Source organism: Perna viridis, chromosome 4 (genome assembly GCF_037379345.1).
Source record: "Perna viridis isolate PV_CMFRI_1.1 ecotype Kerala chromosome 4, ASM3737934v1, whole genome shotgun sequence".
In the NCBI taxonomy this organism is placed as follows: Eukaryota; Metazoa; Mollusca; class Bivalvia; order Mytilida; family Mytilidae; genus Perna; species Perna viridis.
Genome location: NC_142448.1, coordinates 35,093,893 through 35,115,684, shown reverse-complemented (window position 1 = coordinate 35,115,684; position 21,792 = coordinate 35,093,893). Strand labels below are relative to the sequence as shown.

At 32.2% G+C, this 21,792-nt stretch overlaps 1 protein-coding gene across 2 annotated transcripts; it reads left to right on the top strand.

Moving 5' to 3' along the window:
• The first annotated feature begins 377 nt into the window (after positions 1-377).
• On the top strand, positions 378-20,217 carry LOC148619879 (uncharacterized). 2 transcript variants are annotated; one of them, XM_088580248.1, is made up of 6 exons: positions 378-528; positions 3,025-3,287; positions 3,731-4,049; positions 5,007-5,299; positions 5,503-5,743; positions 17,759-20,217. In XM_088580248.1, exons 3-6 carry the CDS (start codon positions 3,764-3,766, stop codon positions 18,070-18,072), a joined length of 1,134 nt encoding a protein of 377 aa, XP_088436374.1. In that variant the 5' UTR covers positions 378-528; positions 3,025-3,287; positions 3,731-3,763; the 3' UTR covers positions 18,073-20,217. The 2 variants fall into 2 exon arrangements, with proteins under 2 accessions (XP_088436374.1, XP_088436375.1); XM_088580249.1 differs by having other exon boundaries at positions 388-528; positions 3,224-3,287.
• Positions 20,218-21,792: the final 1,575 nt, after the last annotated feature.

Genomic DNA, 21,792 nt, shown 5'->3' with positions numbered 1-21,792 from the left:
AGCCTTTTGCTGTTAATATTCTTGATATCAATTATTCTCGCATGATACCTTGTCATAACATTGGAACCCTATGCCCCAGACGTTTTTATTTCACATCAGAAGACTTAAAAGATTATTGGTACAGACTTAACTAGCATAACTATATCATATTCATGTGTATTTTTTTTTAAATTGCATTTTTTGTTTTATTTTGTCTCCTCTTTATACGTTGAATCTCCTATATCAATACTTTATCAAATATTTTGATTTTTAATGCATTTCCAACCATCACTGTGGGAAATTTAGTGCATTACATTTTCCATTAAAACAAGGACATTTATAAAAGGACATACATTGAACACAGAGGCATTTAAATGTAGGGGGTAATTTTTATCAGTTTTAAAGTGACATGAATTATCTCTTATGCAACGACCAACAATCATTATGAAAATCTTATATCAGTCAATAGAAAAAAATATTTTCAACGCATTGAAAACGTTTCGACGAGTGAGTTAAGGATAAACTAGTCTAACATAAACCACACAAAATGTAAGTAAAGAATAAAATATCATACAGCATCGGCATGTAAATCTTACATTTGAGCATGTAAGAAAAAAACGAAACGAATCAAAGCAAAGCAAACACAACGACAAATACATACAATTACAACTAAGTCAAATATTTGTCCAGTGTGGTGGACGTGATTTCCAACAAACGGTCGGCATTCCAATGGCAACAAATTGTGCTCCTTTACTTGCTGACCTATTTCTTCACTCTCATGAGGCTGACTTTATAGACGATTTGATCCGTAAGAAAGAACATAGTTTGGCTAGATCCTTCAATCTCAGTTTCCGCTGTATAGATGACGTTTATCTTTTAACAATCCTAATTTCTGGGATTTGATACATCGCATCTACCTTAAAGAACTTGAGATACAGAATATACTACAGACACTATAAGATCGGTCTCATATCTTGAACTACACTTTGAATTCGATAGCAAAGGAAAACTATTGTCCAAATTTTACGACAAACGTAATGACTTTTCATTCAGAATTGTCAACTTTCCTTTCATCTGTGGCAACATCCCTTCAGCACCGGTGTATGGAGTGTTCATATCGCAACTCATACGTTATGCCAGAGCTTGCCGAAACTACGCAGACTTTTTGTATCGCGCTAAAACCCTAACACATAGGCTTCTGGAACAGGGTTATATTGCTACAAGATTGAAGTCATCACTGCAGAAGTTTTATGGTCGTCATCATGAACTCGTGGATCGTTACGGTGTATCCATCTGCACCATAAAAACTGATTTATTCAACGGATCATAGTTTTCTTTCCTCGTTTGTCTACCCTGGATATGACTTTTTATGAGCAACTCGGCGGGTGTTTCTAGGAAAGCAGAGGACGCTCACCCTACCGGTGCACCTTGTCCATGCTCCCAGTTTTTAGTGGAATCCGAGTTGCTCATTTGCTGTTGTAACTTTGTATGTATAATTTTAGTTAATGTATGCTCTTTGTTGTGTATGTCGGTTTTCCATGTCAGGTCTTTGTACCTGGATTACCTTCTTTTGATTACCGCTATGATCTTGGATCCATTGATTACTCCTACAGACGGAGTGAGTAAATATAGGTGCATCTACTCTCAAAGTATTTTGCTGTGTCGTGTTAAATTTAGAACATCCTGTCCATTTCTGTGGCTTTAACAACTTTTTGAGTTTGTTCCTTATACACCACTTTATCTGGCTTAACGTTGTCGGAGAATTGACTGTGATGTTTTTTTCTAACAATATTTAAGTCTTTATTGTTGCATGCACATCTGAGACTGTTTGGATAGGTTGCACATCCTTCTGGTCAATGTCAGTATCGAAAATGCTCTTTATGTTCTTTGTTGTGTATGTCTGTTGTCCATGTCTTGTCTTTGTCCCTGGATTGCATTCTTTTGATTACCGCTATAACCTTGGATCCCTTGATTACTCTTAATCTAACAGTGTATTCTTATGTAAATCTAAAGGGAACTCACTTAATGACCCAAGCCGTAGCTAATTGTAGCGATTAACGTTAGACACTTTAAATTAATGTTTACGGATTAAATTTAATTGGCAGTTCTCAGCGTGTGTATTCAACGGTAATTATTTATTTGTGATGTCTATAGTGTGTGTTTGACACTTATATTTTGTTCTTTTTGTGAAATAATGTTTGAACAGTATTGATTTTATTCTTTGATATGCCAGGTACTCTATGGCCACTGATACAAATCATTATATAAATAAGATAATAAATTAAAAAAAAATGATGACCGACATGCTTTTACCGTATACGTTTATATAAGTGACTAAGTATAAATTCATACTTGATTGCATTGAATGATAAGACCCTGAAACAAAACGAAGCTGTAAATCCAAATGGTGGAAACCATAATTATAACGATCAAAAGACTTTGTAATATGAATATATTTTCGCGGATACTAATTTTCGCGTTTTTGAGGCAACCGCGAAGATAGGGAAAATTAATATGTTTACAGTATTAGAACACAGAGAAGATACTTCTTGGAATTAGATTTAATTATAGGTATTTGGAATAATCGGACAATACTAGAAAAATTGTATGAACAAAACCACCATTTTGAGTTTTTTAATTTGAATATTGGCACCGTCAGATCCTAGAAAAAGACAAGATTTGTATATTAAAATTCTGCATGGATGTAAAATAACATCGGCACACAATTTGTTGTCGTAATAGTTTTATGCATTTAGTTTAAAATGAACTCATGAAAAAAATGTTTTAGTCTTTTATTGTTAATATTCTTGATGTTAATTATTCTCGCATGATACATTACGATAAAATTCGATCCTTATGCCCCAGACGTTTTTAATTTCACATCAGAAGACTTAACAGATTATTGGTACAGTCTTAAGCATAACTATATCATATTCATGTGTATTTTTTTAAATTGCATTTTTTTTTTATTTTGTCTCCTCTTCATACGTTGAATCTCCCATATTAATACCTTATTAAACATTTTGATTTTTAATGCATTTCCAGAGTACCAACTATCACTGTTTGAGATTTAGTGCATTACATTTTCCATTAAAACAAGGACATTTAGAAAAGGACATATATTGAACACAGAGGCATTTAAATGTAGGGGGTAATTTTTATCAGTTTTAAAGTGACATGAATTATCTCTTATGCAACGACCAACAATCATCATGAAAATCAGTCAATAGCAAAATATTTTCAGCGCAGTGAAAACGTTTTGACGAGTGAATTAAGGATAAACTAGTTCAAGATAAACCACACAAAATGTAAGTAAAGAATAAAATATCAAATAAGGTTTGAATTTGCACGCATGTATAGCGTAGGTATGTAAATCTTACATTTGAGCATGTAAGAAAAAAAATAAACGAAACGAATCAAAGCAAAGCAAACACAACGATAAATGCATACAATTACAACTAAGTCAAATAGGAATAAAATCATACAAAATAAAACAAAACAAGCAAAACGAAAGGACAGTTAAACCAGAATTACAACTGAAACCTTTTATTTTCTTGTTACGTATTCTTAATTCTTGTAAAAAACTTAGTTGTTAAACATATGTTGAAATATTGGTATATAGATAAACATGCATATTTTAGAATATTAACGTACAGTTATTGAGGAACAAAGGTTCAAGTAAAAATAGAAATAAAATTAAAAAATGAAAACGAGAGATAAATACAGTGCTGTTCAATGTTTTGTGTTACAGCAATACAACCTCAGAGAGTAGATATAAAACGCAATGGCAACACCAGAAAACACTGATACGTTACCTTTAGGTCATACGCAACTAAAAGCGATTTTCAATAATTTGTTTGACTACCTTAGCACAAAAAATCCGATCAACGATGCAAAAAAAGTTACTGAATTAAATAACGCATTATACGAAAATCAATGCTTGGACAAAAAATTGGAAACGGCGAAAAGGAATCCTTTAGACGTTTTGCAGAGCATTAGATCATCACTAAAGATTAACTTGAAATCTTTAATCGTATTGAAAACATGGTTAGAGGGAATCAGGTCTTCCTGTAAGTTTTAATTGTTTTTAACTAATATATTGAATAATACACATGTATCAATTACGTTCTTTGTTCAATACAATACGCTGGGTTGAGACAATATCTATAGTTTCATTATCACCAATGTTTTATCGAGAACTACAACTGGTAACTGAAATTTAACATGGTGGTCATTTTTATCTAGTCTGAACGCTTAAGCCGTTTGAATAAAAGTATTTTATTAAATATCCCTAACAATCTTTTCCATTTTTTTGCCGATATGTCTTTGAAATAATAATCCATTCTATCATTAGAAAAAACTAACGAATTATGACACAAGGCAAAACAGCCAGAATCATCAAAGAAGCAACATATCGAATGAGCATCATATTTCACACAAATTAATAAGCGTGCATAAACAGGTTTAAAAAAAAACGAGAAACATTTATCAAAAATTAGGAATAAACTCGTATTAGAAAGTAATCACTTTGACTGTCAGTGCTAGACGTTTTGATAGCACTGTTGTGAATGGTCCGGTGGAAGATGCAGGCATCTTTTTATAGAATGTAGTCATTTGTCATATATATATATGACTGATACTTTATACAATTCATTAAGCCGTTGTGGCGACCACATTTTATCCAATGATCTCTATATAGGAATATCACCATGGTCCAAGAAGCATGTCTGTAAGTGGTTGATTGATATTCAGAAAATCAGAATGTTGGTGGTTATTTCTTGAAAAACGTATGAGTTGTGAGTACAATTTAAAATTGAAGGCGCCATAAAAGAAATGTAGTCTCGCTTTGAAGCAAAAACAATCCATACTAGCAGGTGTTTGGGTAAATGTTTCGACTCTTATGTGATTAATTTCAAGCCTTTTGTCTGCAACAATAATAAATATTAACATACAGTTGAAACGTAACTAAAATTTACAATATTATTTAAAATGATATCAAACTTACCATTTAACGTTTCAATTTGTAGATATACCGAAGCTGAATTCTAAAGAAAATGTAGAAGGAATAAGAGTGTTGCTCTCACATGGGGAGAGAGAAAGTATTCTTGACGATTCAGCTTCAATTAATTGGCTGAAAAAGTTTTTCAGGAAGACAATTGAAACCTGCAATATTCAAACGAAAGAATCTGTTTTTAATGCACTTTTCAATGCGGGGAATAGTCAAAAGCTCCCAACTATTAAGGATTTCAAGACATGGAAAGATTTAAAGACGACATTGAAAGAATTTATGGTAGACTGCAAACAAATTTCATCAATGCAGGTAAATGTTGTAAAAAATGAATAAATCGGTTTTATTTATATAACTCTTTGCATGCATCCGCCTTGACGCAATTTAAAGGTTAATTCAAGTAGATCTCATTTCCTTATCTTGTGTGTGTCTACTTTTGCTTATACAGTACGCCATTTATCATCTATGTAATACCAATGTACAGTATGACACCATAATTTCAATGTTCGTTGCAGATTTCAAGAGAGTGTAATATTCAAATACCTAACTGGAAAGATTTTGTCACAAATGATGATATTTTCATTACCACGGCTCCTGTTTGTCTTCCATATGCAGCAAGAATGTTACAGACAAACATACGTGTTTTACAATTTCCAGAAAAGGAAGAAGTGTACTTTTTTTGCAAAGAGGCTCGGGATTGTACGATTGAATTATATTTGGAGAAGGATAAATTCAGTTCCTTGGCTATTGATTGTGGTATGTACGTAACCGTGTGTATTAAGTACTCTTATCGTATTATTTTCGCGGTTGCTATAATTATTAGGTATAAATGTTGTAGGTATGACTTTTCGCAGTTTTTAAGGTTGAAGAAATAGAGTTTTTCAATAGCGTCGGCAGTGTTTTATTCCCCTTTTGATCAAATATCTAATATTTCAGAGAAATTAATGACGGCCGTTATTACGACATGATTATGACTATTTATTTTGTTACGAATGAAAGTTTTAAGTAGGTCTATGAGTGTCAAAGCTACACCAGTTTGCAAAGACCCCGATGTAGCAAAACCATTGTCTACTATACTTGACAAATATGTTGTCGTACCAGCAGACAAAGCCCAAAACAACATTGTTTTTGTCTGCAAAACGTTTTACATCAAATATTCGTTATCAGAGGTAGAAATAGAAAATAATAGTAATGATAAGGCCTATGCTGCTACAACACTCTCCAAAGAAGAGATTGTGGAAAACCATAAATCTGTGCTATTCTCTTTTGGTCTCTACCAAGGACGACGATTGTGATTTACCGTCTATGTACTGGATTCCTAAACTCCACAAGAGTCCATACAAACAACGTTTCATAGCTGCATCTGCAAAATGTACCACCAAACCTCTTTCAAAACTTTTAACTTCTAAACACACAATGGTAAAAGAGGGTCTGCAGTCCCACCGCAATACATGTTACTCCCGTAGTGGTATTAATTTAATGTAGATCCTAAAAAATTCAAAAGATCTTTTGGAGACAATCAGTTCAAGACTATTATCTGAATATAAAAGCATTAAAGCCTATGATTTTTTCAATACTGTATTTTTCTATTCCCCATACTCAATTAAACTCCCGACTTAAAAACATTATACATCGTTGGTTTTCCAAAAAAGATTGTACATCTAGATACAAATATAAAGTTCTTGGTAGAGATTCCTCATACTTTGCAAGAAATAATTCCAAATCATCTTTTACAAAATGCTGGAATTTTTAATTGACAACATATTTGTCCAGTGTGGTGGACGTGTTTTTCAACAAACGGTCGGCATTCCAATGGCAACAAATTGTGCTCCTTTACTTGCTGACCCATTCTTTCACTCTCATGAGGCTGACTTTATAGCTGATTTGATCCGAAAGAAAGAACATAGTTTGGCTAGATCCTTTCATCTCAGTTTCCGCTATATGGATGACGTATTATCTTTAAACAATCCTAATTTCTGGGATTTGATACATCGCATCTACCCCAAAGAACTTGAGATAAAGAATACTACAGACACAGCAAGGTCAGCCTCATATCTTGACCTACACTTAGAAATCCATGGTAAAGGAAAACTATTGACCAAACGTTACGACAAACGTGATGACTTTTCATTCAGAATTGTCAACTTTCTGTTGCAACATCCCTTCAGCTCCTGTGTATGGAGTGTTCATATCACAACTTATACGTTATGCCAGAGCTTGCCGAAACTACGCAGACTTTTTGTATCGCGCTAGAACTCTAACAGATAGGCTTCTTGAACAGGGTTATGTTGCTACAAGATTGAAGTCATCACTACAGAATTTTTATGGTCGTCATCAAATCGTGGATCGTTACGGTGTATCCATCAGCACCATAAAAACTGATTTATTCAACGGGTTATAGGCTTCCGTTCCTCGTTTGACTACCCTGGACTTGACTCTTTATAAGCAACTCAGTGGGTGTTTCTAGAAAAGCAGAGGACGCTTACTCTACCGGTGCACCTTGTCCATGCTCCCAGTATTTAGTGGAATCCGAGTTGCTCATTTGCCTTTGTTACTTTGTATGTATGATTTTAGTTACTTTATGTTCTTTGTTGTGTATGTCTGTTTTTGTCTTTGTCCCTGGATTACATTCTTTTGATTACCGCTATAACCTTGTATCCCTTGATTACTCCTTCAGACGGAGTAAATACAGGTGCATCTACTCTCAAAGTATTTTGCTGTGTAATGTTTGGAACATACGGTCCATTTCTGTGGCTTTAACAACTTTTTGAGTTTGATCCTTATACACCACTTTATCTGGCTTAACGTTGTCAAAGATTTGACTGTGATGTTTTTTTCTAACAATATTTAAGTCCTTATTGTTGTTATAATCATCAAAAGTTGCATGCACATCTGAGACTGTTTGGATAGGTTGCACATCCTTCTGGTTAATGTCAGTATCGAAAATGCTCTTTATGTTCTTTGTTGTATGTCTGTTTTCGCGGATACTAATTTTCGAATTTTTGAGACAACCGCAAAGATAGGGAAAATGAATACGTTTACAGTATTAGAACGCAAAGAAGATACTACCCACCATTTTGAGATTTTAATTTGAATATTTGCACCATCAGATCCAAGAAAAGGACAAGATTTTCCACATAGTTTTTGGCAAATTGAGTTATTTCCTTGAAATGCACCGAAAATGAACATTTCAAGGGACGACAACTCTGTCAAAAACTTATTTTCTAATTTAACATTACATTGAAACATTTCTGAAGGAATTCATTGTTGCTGAGTTTAAATGATGTTTATTTTTTTAATAGAAAAAGCACCCCCGGGTGAAATTATTATGTCAGGTCGGTGGGTTTTGCACATGCATGTTTGTGATTTTTTTTCCATTTTGCCTGATTCTTACAAAAATTTGTTTTATTTGACATGCAGTGATTTGACATAGACAAATTGCAAGCGGATATCAGGTTTGACCCATCGTTGAGGGCAACGTCATCGATATTCATCTGACGTCAACTGTAACGTAATTTGTAAAATAGTTACTATCTGATAGTAAATCACCTAATGTGTTTTATAGTAGAAGAAATACAATGTATGGAAGTAGAAGCTATATAATTCCCAGTCTTCTCTTTTTCACTTGTTATGAAAAAAAACCCTAACTGTTCAAATATTTAGTAAACACCAGTCGAATTTTACAATATCATGTAAATCAATATCAAGTATAAATATCATATTTGATTATATATCTTATATTTTTACAGTTTCTATTCAAACAAAACATTTCTGACACACCCATATTTTGTAATATCGCATTTATTGAGCTGATATGTAATTGTATAATATATGTACTAAGAAGATACAGTTATTCGTTGTCATTAATTACTGTGCAAGATTTCGTTGGTTCTATCATTAGTAAATTATGGGAGATCACTAAAGTTTGTCGTGGTAATATATACATTTCATTTGCAATTTTGTTCGGGTTTGGTTGAAACACGAGAACTAAGATAGAAATTATCCCTTGAAAATGTCTTATTAACAAATATACTGTAACAAGCATGAGTTTCCAATTTTGTTTTATTATGTGCAAATTATTATCTGAAAACATGGTGCATTTTGCCCAAGCGCCACAAAACTTTGAAAAAAATTACTTAAGATGAAGAAAATTCTTAATTGTTTGTAAAGTCATTAATTTGATTTGAGTTACCATGAAAGTAAAGAATTAAATATTTCATAATTTTTGCGGTGTGGGGCCAGGATTGCATCAAAAAGCTTTTAGCTAGGTTCAAAAAATACTATTGTTCATGTTTAAATATTAATTCATATAATTTAAAAATATGTTGTGACATGCGCAATTTGCAGTGACGTATTTTATCCCTTCACACGGAAACAAATGAAATATAGCGTCTTTTTTTTCAAATTGATGCAGTTATGGTTTTTAACCCAACTATATTTTTACAGGCATTTTACCGTATTTAATAATTTGAAGCAGTTTTTTTCTTATTCAGAGATATATATGCATTGTTTAATGAACTGTAATATTTGCGTGGAAAATAAAAAAAAAATGTTTTTTTTTCCAGTAACAATTGTTGTTTTTAAGATACTTGTTTTTTTTCTGCAAGCAAATACCTTTATATTTATGTAAAGTTTTACTTTGGCAGACGCCAGGATCATCTAATTAAGCTAACATTTTGCCAATATATCGTACAATCTATATATATATAGTTATATTCTATGAAATGTTATTTTTAACCACTTTTTTTTTATCTATTTCTAAAAACTGTAGGGCTATAACCTAGAAAATAAAAACCAACCATCCTATTGAACTCTGAAACCTTGTTATATAATTTGATAATGATCACCAAACGAAATTTAAATTATCACACGAAAGCCAAGTGTCTACCGGCGACTACGACTACACGGACGACAACGCTAAATTCTATAAAAAATATGGGATAACTTAACGACACAATAAAATGTGTAGCTATCAATACAGTGTTTGTATGTGGTAAACTTTAAATTCAAAGATGTCATGGAAAACAGATCCGAATAAACCCTTCGAACCTTTAAACCGACTAATACATAAATAACAAAAGAAAAAACATTAACTAAAAACCTCAAAACAAACCAAAAAATTCGTATTAACTTACTTTAAACTTATTGATCATCAAATTAATATAAAAGATCCAATCTGTATTAAATTGTGTCTGCACTACTTGATCTCATCACATTCTCCTCTTGTGTAGTTCATTTGAAATAATGTTAAACAGTTTATCCCAAGGAGCTTAAACACTATAATATGCCTTTTCGTAGCCAGACGGCTTTGACCACCATCAATACATTGTTTTTTTTTCAAAAGCCCATCAATTTAGGGAACACGTGGTTTTGTGACGGACTATGATTTTTTTGTGTAACTATTGCCAATCTTTCCTATTTTATTTCGAGATGAAAAGAGTTATCTTTCTTTGTCCACGTTTGTGTCTGTGTTTTGTTTCATGTCGTCAATTGAGACTAATGGTCACATGATAATTATGCATATGCATCAAAAACTATAAACAATTCTGTTGTATGTTGTCTCTCTTTAACCAATTATTTCGAGCAATTTAAGGCTCATAATGACTATGCAATACACACAATAGAGTCGTTTTGCAAAAAACGGAGCAATATTTATTTTTTTATGTAATATACAAAATAAATGAGTACTATTTATATTCATATGCATGAATTTAATATGAAATAATATACATTTGATAATAGCAAAGTATTTAGCACTATACGTATCACTAATTCCACCACCACACTGAGACTAAGCTAATTGCAACTAATCAACATCTCGAAGCTTTTCTGACACATAAGAGTTACTTCTTTATATAACCTGTTGATGAGTTGTCAACAAATTTATTTATCTTTCGTAACTCTTTTTGGAGAACAAGACAAAATGTGACATGTTTGATGGTTTAACACAACCACGCCTTCGTCGATCTGTATCGCTTTTAAATACAGTTTCTGCCTGCCTGCTATACGTAGAAGAATGATTGACAGGAGAATCCAAAACTTGCTTCTTATAATCTAAAATTCAGAAGAAATATCCAGTAGTCAGATCAATTTCAAAATAATAATCACCATGTACGTCTTTGTAAAGAGCAAACATCGGACAAACTGAATAATCTTAAATTCTCATAACTTAAAATTCATTCAATTTCCTATATCACTGACCCGAAGAAGCTTGATACCTCAGTAAAATAAATCTTTTTGTCCTGGTGTCAGCATGCACAATCTTAATATGAATATTAAGTGCAACTTTAAACTTCTTCAATTACACAGGTTTTGCTTACTTGACTACACGATGTGACATAGCCTGTTCATTTATAATAGTATTTAAATATTTTACAAACTTTAAACTACATGTACAAGCAGGGTTGCCAAATAAAAGTTTTTCATTCAATTCAACCCCTTTCCGTGGGTTATAGAAGTCGATTTCAACTGACTAACTGCTGTGTGTATTTCGTCAGAGGCTTAACGAAAAGGGAATTCAAAGTCACAACCATTACCCTTTTCCAAATCTTTGCAATTTATTCTATGAACATGCCCTTTCCCAAGCTATCCTTTAAAAAGATTTATCTTTTGGGCTTGCTGTGTAAATTGATTTTGAATAAAAGGCCAAACATTTTCCAAAATCTTTGTTACACCAGATTTCGTTTTAACATAAGAAGTTTCTTCTATTTACCAGTATTATTTATTCATAAAGAATACGATTATCAAATAATTGTCTATTCTTTGAACCTAGATTTCACAGATGCAGAGATTCCATCCCTAATAGCAATCCCACGAAGTTTTTAGTATTTCACTTCATCTAATCTTACTTAGTAAGTACTTGACGATACTACCCAAAATCCAGACCACAAGAATTGAAGTGACTGATTATTTCTTGGTGTGTGTTGAGGTATTCCATGAAGGAGAATTGGATATATAACTAGGTGACTTTAATGGTGTGTATAGATTTCTGCAATCCTAGCTGGAGCAGAAACGGTATATCTCCTCTTTATTATTTTTTTGTGAAGGATTCGCAAGTTGCGGATCTGTTTGTTGCAGTTCATGGGGTTATTTCTTAACCACACACCTTTATCAATCAGGATGTTACACTAAAGGTTAATTTATCGCCCAATCACTCATTACATTAACTTTCACGCAACATGTATGCTGATATGGTTCATATTTAAGACATTTCACTCATTGCTTAACTACATGTTACATATCTAAAAAACCGATATCTCATGTGGAAAGTAAGTGTTGCATTGACTTATATAATTAAATTAAAGATATTCGTCTATCTGTTGTCTACCTTAAACCCATCATTGGCGATTTTTATTAGATGAATATTTTTAATTAGAAGACTGTCAAAGATAAATATCATCTTTCATATTAATTAGATAAACGCGCCAAAATGTTTTTTTTTTATGACGGAAAGGTCTTTTTGTTCCAGATATTCAAATAATATTTCAATTTCAAACAAGGACAGTTGACTTTTGTACTTTGTTGATATCCTTGCCAAAGAAATCAACATCACTTTCTACTAGATATTGATATTGCTTCCAGATGCATAAAAGTGATCAGAAAGATGACTGATTGTTTCTTTTATTATGTCAGATTGAAAAATTAAACGTCTAAAGCCATTCCTTGATAAGTTTTTTTTTTGTAATTCCTGAAAACCTTTTATCATGTTTACAATTTATAGGATAAATTTGAAATATAAAGTGGTTAATACTTAACCGTGGTATTGAGATGCGAGTTAATTCCAAATTAGCGCTTGGAAATAAGATATTTTGATTTGTAGTTCTTTCTTCAATATTGAATGCAATTTTTGAGTAGGTTTGTGGATTTTAGGAAGGAAAAAAAAACATCCATTTATTAAAAACTAAGCAGACTCCATGTTGGTCATTGGGAAGTTTTGTTAATACGAATGTTCAGTACATACTCCAATGTACTATGTTTGCGCATAAGTATTTTATCTACAAAGTCATCATTTGAATCCATATTTTGTTTTATTTGATGGAGTACGAACTGATTCGTACATGTACCATCCTTCAAGATGGGGTAGTGTCTCGCAACAAGTTTAATATTATTACAGGATTTAACAACATTGAATAGACTATATTGACCAACGATATTTCAGTACCATCAGGAACATCAGGTCTCTGGTTTATAAAAAAAATATGGATAGAAATTAGTGTTTGAACGGTACTAAACTGGTGCATAAAGATGGATAACTGAATAAAGAAATTTAATCGGAATTAGGCGAGAAGTGAGCGATACAGTACAAGTATAATTTTCATTATTGAATGTATTCTTTAAGTGAAACGTTTTATTTATATTCTTTGTATGAAACTTAAAATGTAGCAATTGTGATGTCAAATGGCTAACCAATTACTTGTGAGTTGTAATATGCGTTCGTTTCTTTCCTACTGAATAGGCAAATGTTGAACAACATGATCTTAAACGTAGATGTCTAGCGTTATCTCCGTGAAATATTGAACTTTCTAAGGTGAAGTGTGTAATTCTAAATCATGCATTTGAGGAGTATATACAAACCGCTCTTCTACTTTTACTTATATTGAAAAATATCAGAAAAATATAAGAACAGCTGTGCTTTATGATTCAGTTAATCTTATTGTTATCGTAACATTAATGTTTATTACAAAAACAAACCGTATTTTATTAATGACAAAGATTTAGAATGTTTTGAATAAAACGTTTTCGTCATTCTTGCTAGATATGTTTCTATTTCTTATCCAGCTATAAATTTAATTCTTTGACAGTTCGAAAAGTCAGATTCTTAAGTGCGCCATAAATTATTTGTCGAACACCTACTTTATTTTTTTTCATTTTAAAAGATACCTCATGGCTTTCATATAACGTAAATTTAAGAAGTGTATTTGTCTGGTTCATAATAGGGTTAATATATTCATAGAGAACAAATGAGATCGTCCTTGACTATTTATATGAGCATCTTGATCTAGAGATTGCTTTCAAATAATAATTTTTAGAATTTAAACATTCAATTTAGATGTAAAAATATATATTTGCTACATGATTTGTGCGTACTTTATACAAAATACACACGAAAAGTTTTATACAAAAAGTTCCAAACGCCATTATTATTCAAATCCGTGTAGACACTATCATTTCTTAGTTTAAGGTTTAAAAACAGAAATAATAAAAAGTGATCTTTAGTTTGGAATATAATTCGAGTTATGTTCTCATATGCACATGCCAAGAGATTAATTGAAGTGCCGTTAAGAGGATCAGACAGCAGGAGATGTGGCTAGATACTTTTCAATAGTACACTTTCACTTTAAACATTATTATTTGTTACTGTTATAAAGTGTGTTCAGTATCAGGTAAATATAATCAAACCATGAGCAGCGCTTTTCAACAGATTGGGTTAACAGTTTGTCACCATCCTAGATTTGCATTAAAACGTAAAGGGAATGATTTGGAGATACATTTCAGAATGAAAAATGATTTTTGTTATTTTGATAGTATATATGTTTGTAGAAAAATACCTTCTCAACATTGTTTTTATGATAGATCATGTATTGTTACAAATGATTAAAACATCATTTACGAATTAGGAGAGTTTGATCGACAACATATTTGGCCAGTGTTGTAGACGCTTTTTAAAACAAAATGTTGACATTGATATTGGAAATCATTGTGCTTCTCTACTCACTGACATATTCCTTCAATCTTATGAGGCCGACTTTAGTTGATCTAACCCAAAGGAAGGAATTTCATGTATTCAGAACCTTTGATCTCAGTTTCCACTATACAGATGACGTTCTATCGGTAAAAAATCCAAGTTGCGGGGATTTTATACATCGAATCTAGCCCAAATAAACTTGAAATAAAATATACTACAGGCACTGTGAAGTCAGTCTAATTTCTTAGCCTACACTAAGAGATCGATGGTAAAGGAAAACTATACGACAAACTCGGTGACTTTTTATTCCGCATTGTCATCTTTCCTTATCTTAGGCAATATCCTTTCAGCACCTGTATATGGAGTTTTAATATCACAATTCGTTATGCCAGAGCTTACCGTAACTAAGCAAACGTTTTGTACCGCCCAAGACTTCTTCCAATTAGGTTTCTGAAACAAAGTTTTGTTGCTGTAAAATTAAAGGAATAACTATAGAAGTTTTATGGTCGTCACGTTACGATGTATCCATCTGCACCATGAAAAGCGATTTTTTCAACGTGTCATAGTTTTCCTATCATCTTTCGTTTACCCCCGACTTGAATTTTTATGAGCAACTCGGCGGGTGTTCTAGAAAAGCAGAGGACCTTACCCTACCGATGCACCTGGTCCATGCTCCAAGTTTTTAGTGAAGTCCGAGTTGCTCATTTGCTTTTATTACTTCGTATGTATGATTTTAGTTACTTTATGTTCTTTGTTTTGTATGTCTGTTTTCCATGTCTGGTCTTTGTCCCTGGATTAATTCTTTTGATTACCTCTATAACCTTAGTTCCATTGATTACTCTTTCACATATTCCGTATATCTTACTTTTGTTTCATTATGAGTTGATAAAGTGTAAAATGCTGTTAAGGATCATCTGTTTATTATTCTATGATTAGGTACTTGTTGCAGCATTTTTATACTGTAAACTAGTTTCTATCGGCACCATTCATATCAGGGGAAATGTCCTACAAGCTATAGCTATCAGGAACTATTCCGAATAATGTCTGAAGAAGATGCTCATAAAACACTCCATACAAAAAGTGACGTCTTTTTGATCCACATGTTGTAGCCTTGCATTTTTTCTTGACATTAGCAAGGATGTACACGAGGCCTTGTCTAAGTTATGAAAAAGTTGAAAGACATTTTAACATGCGAAAAAACGCTTTGAAATTACATTTTTTATTTGATTATCAAGACATTGTGCGATACGAAATTTATAAAATTACAATTATATAGTGATGTTTCCAAACGCCCACAAGTAGCATGTAATAGCGAATATGCTGACGCGTCTCATGTGATCTGTCGAGCACAGACTTGTTAGTTATTTTTTCGTCTCCTTATCTAGTAACATGGCAAACAAATGAACTAACTATAGTTCATGTACTTTCAAATTATATTTAATAGTTTAACATCGTGAAACAAAAAAGACACCGTATTTTGGATTCGAATAATTGAGGGCATTGCTGCCACTGAATTATAGAAAACAAGAAAATTTGCCATGTAATCAAGACCAAACTTTACTACAAAAGTGATGACTTTTCATTCAGAATTGTCAACTTTCCTTTCATCTGTGGCAACATCCTTTCAGCACCTGCGTATGGAGTGTTCATATCACAACTCATACGTTATGCCAGAGCTTGCCGAAACTACGCAGACATTTTGGATCGCGCTAGAACTCTAACAAATAGGCTTATGGAACTGGGTTATGCTGCTACAAAATTGAGGTCATCACTACAGAAATTGTATGGTCGTGATCATGAACTCCTGGATCGTTATGGTATATCCATCTGCTACATGAAAACTGATTTATTCAACGGGTCGTTTACGTTTGTCTACCCCGGAGTTGACTTTTTATTAACAACTCGTTGGGTGTTTATAGAAAAGCAGAGGACGCTTATTCTATCGGTGCACCTTGTCCATGCTCCCAGTTTTTAGTGAAGTCCGAGTTGCTCATTTGTTTTTATTACTTCGTATGTATGATTTTACTTACTTTATGTTCTTTGCTTTGTATGTCTGTTTTCCATGTCTGGTCTTTGTCCCTGGATTAAATTCTTTCGATTACCACTATATCATTGGTTGCCATGATTACTCTTAATCTAACAGTGTATTTTTACGTTAATCTAACGCTCATTGAATGGCCCAAGACGGTAGACAAGGTAATTGTAGCGATTAACGTTTGACTCTTTAATTTCATGATTACGGATTAAGGTTTTATTGACAGTTCTCAGCGAAGATAACGAAAATTAATACGTTCACAGTATTAGAACACAAAGAAGATACTTTTTGGAATGAGATTTAAGTATAGATATTTGGTAGAATCAGACAATACTTGAAAAATTGTATGAAAAAAACCCCAACCATTTTGAGTTATTAATTTGCATATTTGCACCATCAGATCAAAGAAAAAGACTTGAGTTATTTCCTTAAAATACACCGAAAATTAACAATTCAAGAAAAGGTAACTCTGTAAAAGACCCATTTTCTAATTTAACATTATATTGAAACATTTCAGAACGAATTCAGTGTTGCTGAGATTAAATATTTTTTTTAAATAGAGATTGCACCCCTGGGTGAAATTATTATGTCAGTTCGGTGGGTTTTGACATGCATGTTTGTGATTTTTCCCATTTTGCCTGATTCTTATTCAAACTTACACCTCATTATCAATCAAAGTAAATTTCAGCCTATGGAAAAGGAATTTCGTAGTGGAGATAAATCTGCCAAAAACAAAAACGACCCCTTTTCAATCTAAATACACCAGTTCTTTCTGCATTCATATATATAGTTTTGATATGGGGAACCTTGCACTCATCCCACAAATAATTATCAAGATCAGGAACGATAATTCTTTCAAAGTGCCTATTTCATGTACAATCTAAACATTGTTCATCTCATAAGTGCAACAACAGAATGAAAGACAAAAACTGGTCATGTGAACTGTAACTGTTTCTGAATAGGAAATAAAATGCATGAAGTGGAAATGGGTAAAACGTTTAACGATTACTACTTAAAGAAGGATTGATACGAGATGTATTTTAAATTTCAGACGACAGTGAGCTACGGCAACGAATTAAGACGCTGAAGGAAGAAATTATGCAGTTAGAAGATAGAATTAGGACATTCGAATCTGAAAAAAGGCAATATGAAGAAAATGAAAACAAGAGTGAAGATGTAATAAAAAAATTAAAAGAAGAATTACAAGGAAAAACACAGAAATTAGAAAAATATGAAAGAAAATTTCAACAAGTAAAGGAAGAAAGGAAACAAGTTTTAAAGGACGTAGCAATAAAAGTTGCTTATGCTGTTGCAGAGAAATATTGGGATATGGAAGATAATGGTTCTGATTTTGTTTTAGATTAGTACAATTCCATGTTGTCTAGCCAAAACCTTTTGTAATATATATGCACCTTTGTCTTACCTATATTACTTAGATGAAATTATCGTATGAAAAAATGAGGTTTAATTAGATTGTTTTAATCATTTTATCATTTGAAATAATAACCACGAAAACACATCACATGTATTTTATGTCCGTGTAGGTCGGAGCATGACAGTTAAGAGTATGTCTGTTATTCTAAATATAACATATCGGGAAAAAATATCGGTGAAGTTGCTACTAAGAGTTGTTTTAACTGACATACAGTGATTTGACATATACAATTTGCAAGCGGATATCAGGTTTTGCCCATTGTTGAAGCCACGTTATCGATATTCACCTGACGTCAATTGTAACGTAATTTGTAAAATAGTGACTATCTGATATAAATCACCTAATGTGTTTTATAATGGAAGAAATGAAAAGTTTGAAAGTAGAAGCTTCATAATTCCCAGTCTTCTCATTTTTACTTGTTATGAAAAGAAAACCTAAATGTTCAAATAGGTAGTATACCCCAGTCGAATTTTACAATATCATGTTAATCAATAATATGATAAAATATGATATTTATACTTGTATAAATATCAGATTTGATTATATTTCATATTTTATAGTTTTACAGTTTCTATTCAAGCAAAACATTTCTGACACACCCATATTTTGTAATATCGCATTTATTGAGCTGATATGTAATTGTTTCATATATGTACTAAGAAGATACAGTTATTCGTTGCCATTAATTATCGTTGATTTATTCATGTGCGTTATTTCGTTGGTTCTATCATTAGTAAATTATGGGAGATAACTAAAGTTTGTCGTGGTAATAAATACATTTCATTTGGAATGGTATTTGAAATTTTTTGAAACACGAACTTTAATATGGAAATTATCCCTTAAAAATGTATTTTTATCAAATATACTGTAATAGGCTTTGGTTTTCAAGTTTTTTTATTATGTGCAAATTATTATCTTATAACATAGCGCATTTTGTTATAAAGCAGATTAAGTTGGTAACCTTACCGTTAAACAACACTGACTATCCGATTAATTAATCAAAAGTATTTTGTATTGGAGAGTAATCAAGGGAACCAAGGTTATAGGGGTAATAAAAAGAATGTAACCCTGGGACAAATGGACATGGAAAACAGACATACACAACAAAGAACACAAAGTAACTAAAATCATACATATAAGAGCATACTAATGAGGGCAAGTAGTATGGTGCAGACTTCTTTGTTTACCAATGATGTACTTAACGTTTTTGTTCACTTCAGGCCCAAGCGACACAAAACTTGAAAAAAAAATAATTAAAATTCTTAATTGTTTGTGACGTCATTGATTTGATTGGAGTTACCATGAAAGGTCTTTTACGGCGTGGGGCCAGGATTACATCAAAAAGCTTTTAGCTAGGTTTAAAAATACTATAATTTATGTTTTAATATGATTTCCTATAATTAAAATAACTGAGACATGCACAATTGCAGTGACGTATTTTATCGCTTCACACGGAAACAAATAAAATATAGTGTATTTTTTTTCAAATTGATACAGTTATGGTTTTGTACCGACTATTTTTTTTTACAGGCAGTTTACCGTATTTAATGATTTTAAGCACTTTTTTTTCTTATTCAGAGATATATATTGTCGTAGTTTAATAAACTGTAATATTTGCGTGGAAAGTAAAACAGGTTTTTCCTGTAACAATTGTTGTATTTAAGATAATTGATTTTTTCTTCTACATGTAAATACCTTTATATTTATGTAAAGTGTACTATTGCAGACGCCAGGATCATCTAAGCAAAGATATATATATATAGTTATATTGGATGAAATGCTTGTTTTTATCCACTTTTCTGGATCTATTTCTAAAAAATGTAGGGCCATAAATTACAAAATAACAACCAACCATCCAATTGAACTCTTGCTATATAATATAATAATGATCACCCAACGAACATTTAAATTATCACATGAAAGCCAAGTGTCTACGGACGACGACGACTACACGGACGACAACATTAAATTCTATGGGGAAACTTAACGACACAATAAAATTTGAAGCTATCATTCCAGTGTTTGTATGTAAAATATGGGAAATTTAACGACACAATAAAATTTGAAGCTATCAATTCAGTGTTTGTATGTGGTAAACTTTAAATTCAATGGCATCACGGGAAACAAATACGAATAAACCCTTCGGACCTTTAAACAGACCAATACATAAATAAAAAAAAGAATAACATTAACTAAAAACCTCGAAACAAACCAAAAATTTCGTATTAACTTATTTGCATACAACCAAATGGACCAACAAAGTATCATCTGAAAAATCTAGTCTGTATTAAATTGTGTCTGCACTACTTGATCTCATTGCGTTCTCCTCTTGTGTAGTTCATTTGAAATAATTCTAAACAGTTTATCTCAATGAGACTAAACACCATAATATGCCTTTTCGTAGCCAGACGGCTTTGACCACATTAAATACATTGATTTTTTTTTAAAAGCCCATCAATTTAGGGAAAACGTAGTATTGTGACGGACTATGATTTTCATGTTTAACTATTGGCAATCTTTCCTTTTTTATTTCGAGATAAAAAGAGTTATCTTTCTTTGTCCGTGTTTGTGTCTGTATTTTGTTTCATGTAGTTAATGGAGACTATCTGATGCTCAAATGATAATTATGCATAAGCATCAAAACCATAAACAATTCTGTTGTATGTTGTCTCTTTCTCTTTAACCAATTATTTCGAGCAATCCAAAACTCATAATGCCTAGCAATACACACAATAGAGTCGTTATGCATAAAAACGAGCAATATTATTTTTTTTATGAAAAATACAAAATAAAATGAGTACTATTTATCTTCATATGCATGAATTTAATATGAAAGATTACAAATTTGATAGTAGCAAAGTATTTAGCACTATACGTATCACTAATTCCACCACCACACTGAGACTAAGCTAATAGCAACTAATCAACGTCTGGACGCTTTTCTTACACATAAGAGATACTTCCTTATATAACCTATTGATGAGTTGTCATCAAATTTATTGATCTTTCGTAACTCTTACTGGAGAACAAGACAAAATGTGACATGGCTAATGTTTTCACAAAACCACGCCTCCGTCGATTTGTAGCGCTTTTAGATACAGTGTATGTCTGCCTAATATACATAGAAGAATGATGACAGGAGAATCCAAAACGTGTTTCTTATAATCTAAAATTCAGAAGAAATACCCAAACGTAAGATCAATTTCAAAACAATAATCACCACATACATATTTGTAAAGAGAAAACATCTGACAAATTGAATGATCTTAAATTCTCATAACTCAAAATTCATTGATTTTTCCATATCACTGACCCGAGTCTGTCATTATGTATCCGCCGTAAAATTGCTACTTGAAAAAGCTTGATATCTAAGAAAAGTAAATCTTTCTGTCCTGGTGTCAGCATTTACAATCTTTATATGAATATTAAGTGCAACCTTAAACTTTTCCAATAACACAGGTTTTGCTTATTTGACTACACGATGTGACATAGTCTGTTCGTGTGTAATAGTATTTACATATTTTACAAACTTCAAACTACAAGCTTTTTTTTCATTCAATTCAACCCCTGTCCGTGGGTTATAGAAGTCGATTTCAACTGACTAACTGTTGTGTGTATTTCGCCAGAGGCTAAACAGTCACAACCCTTAA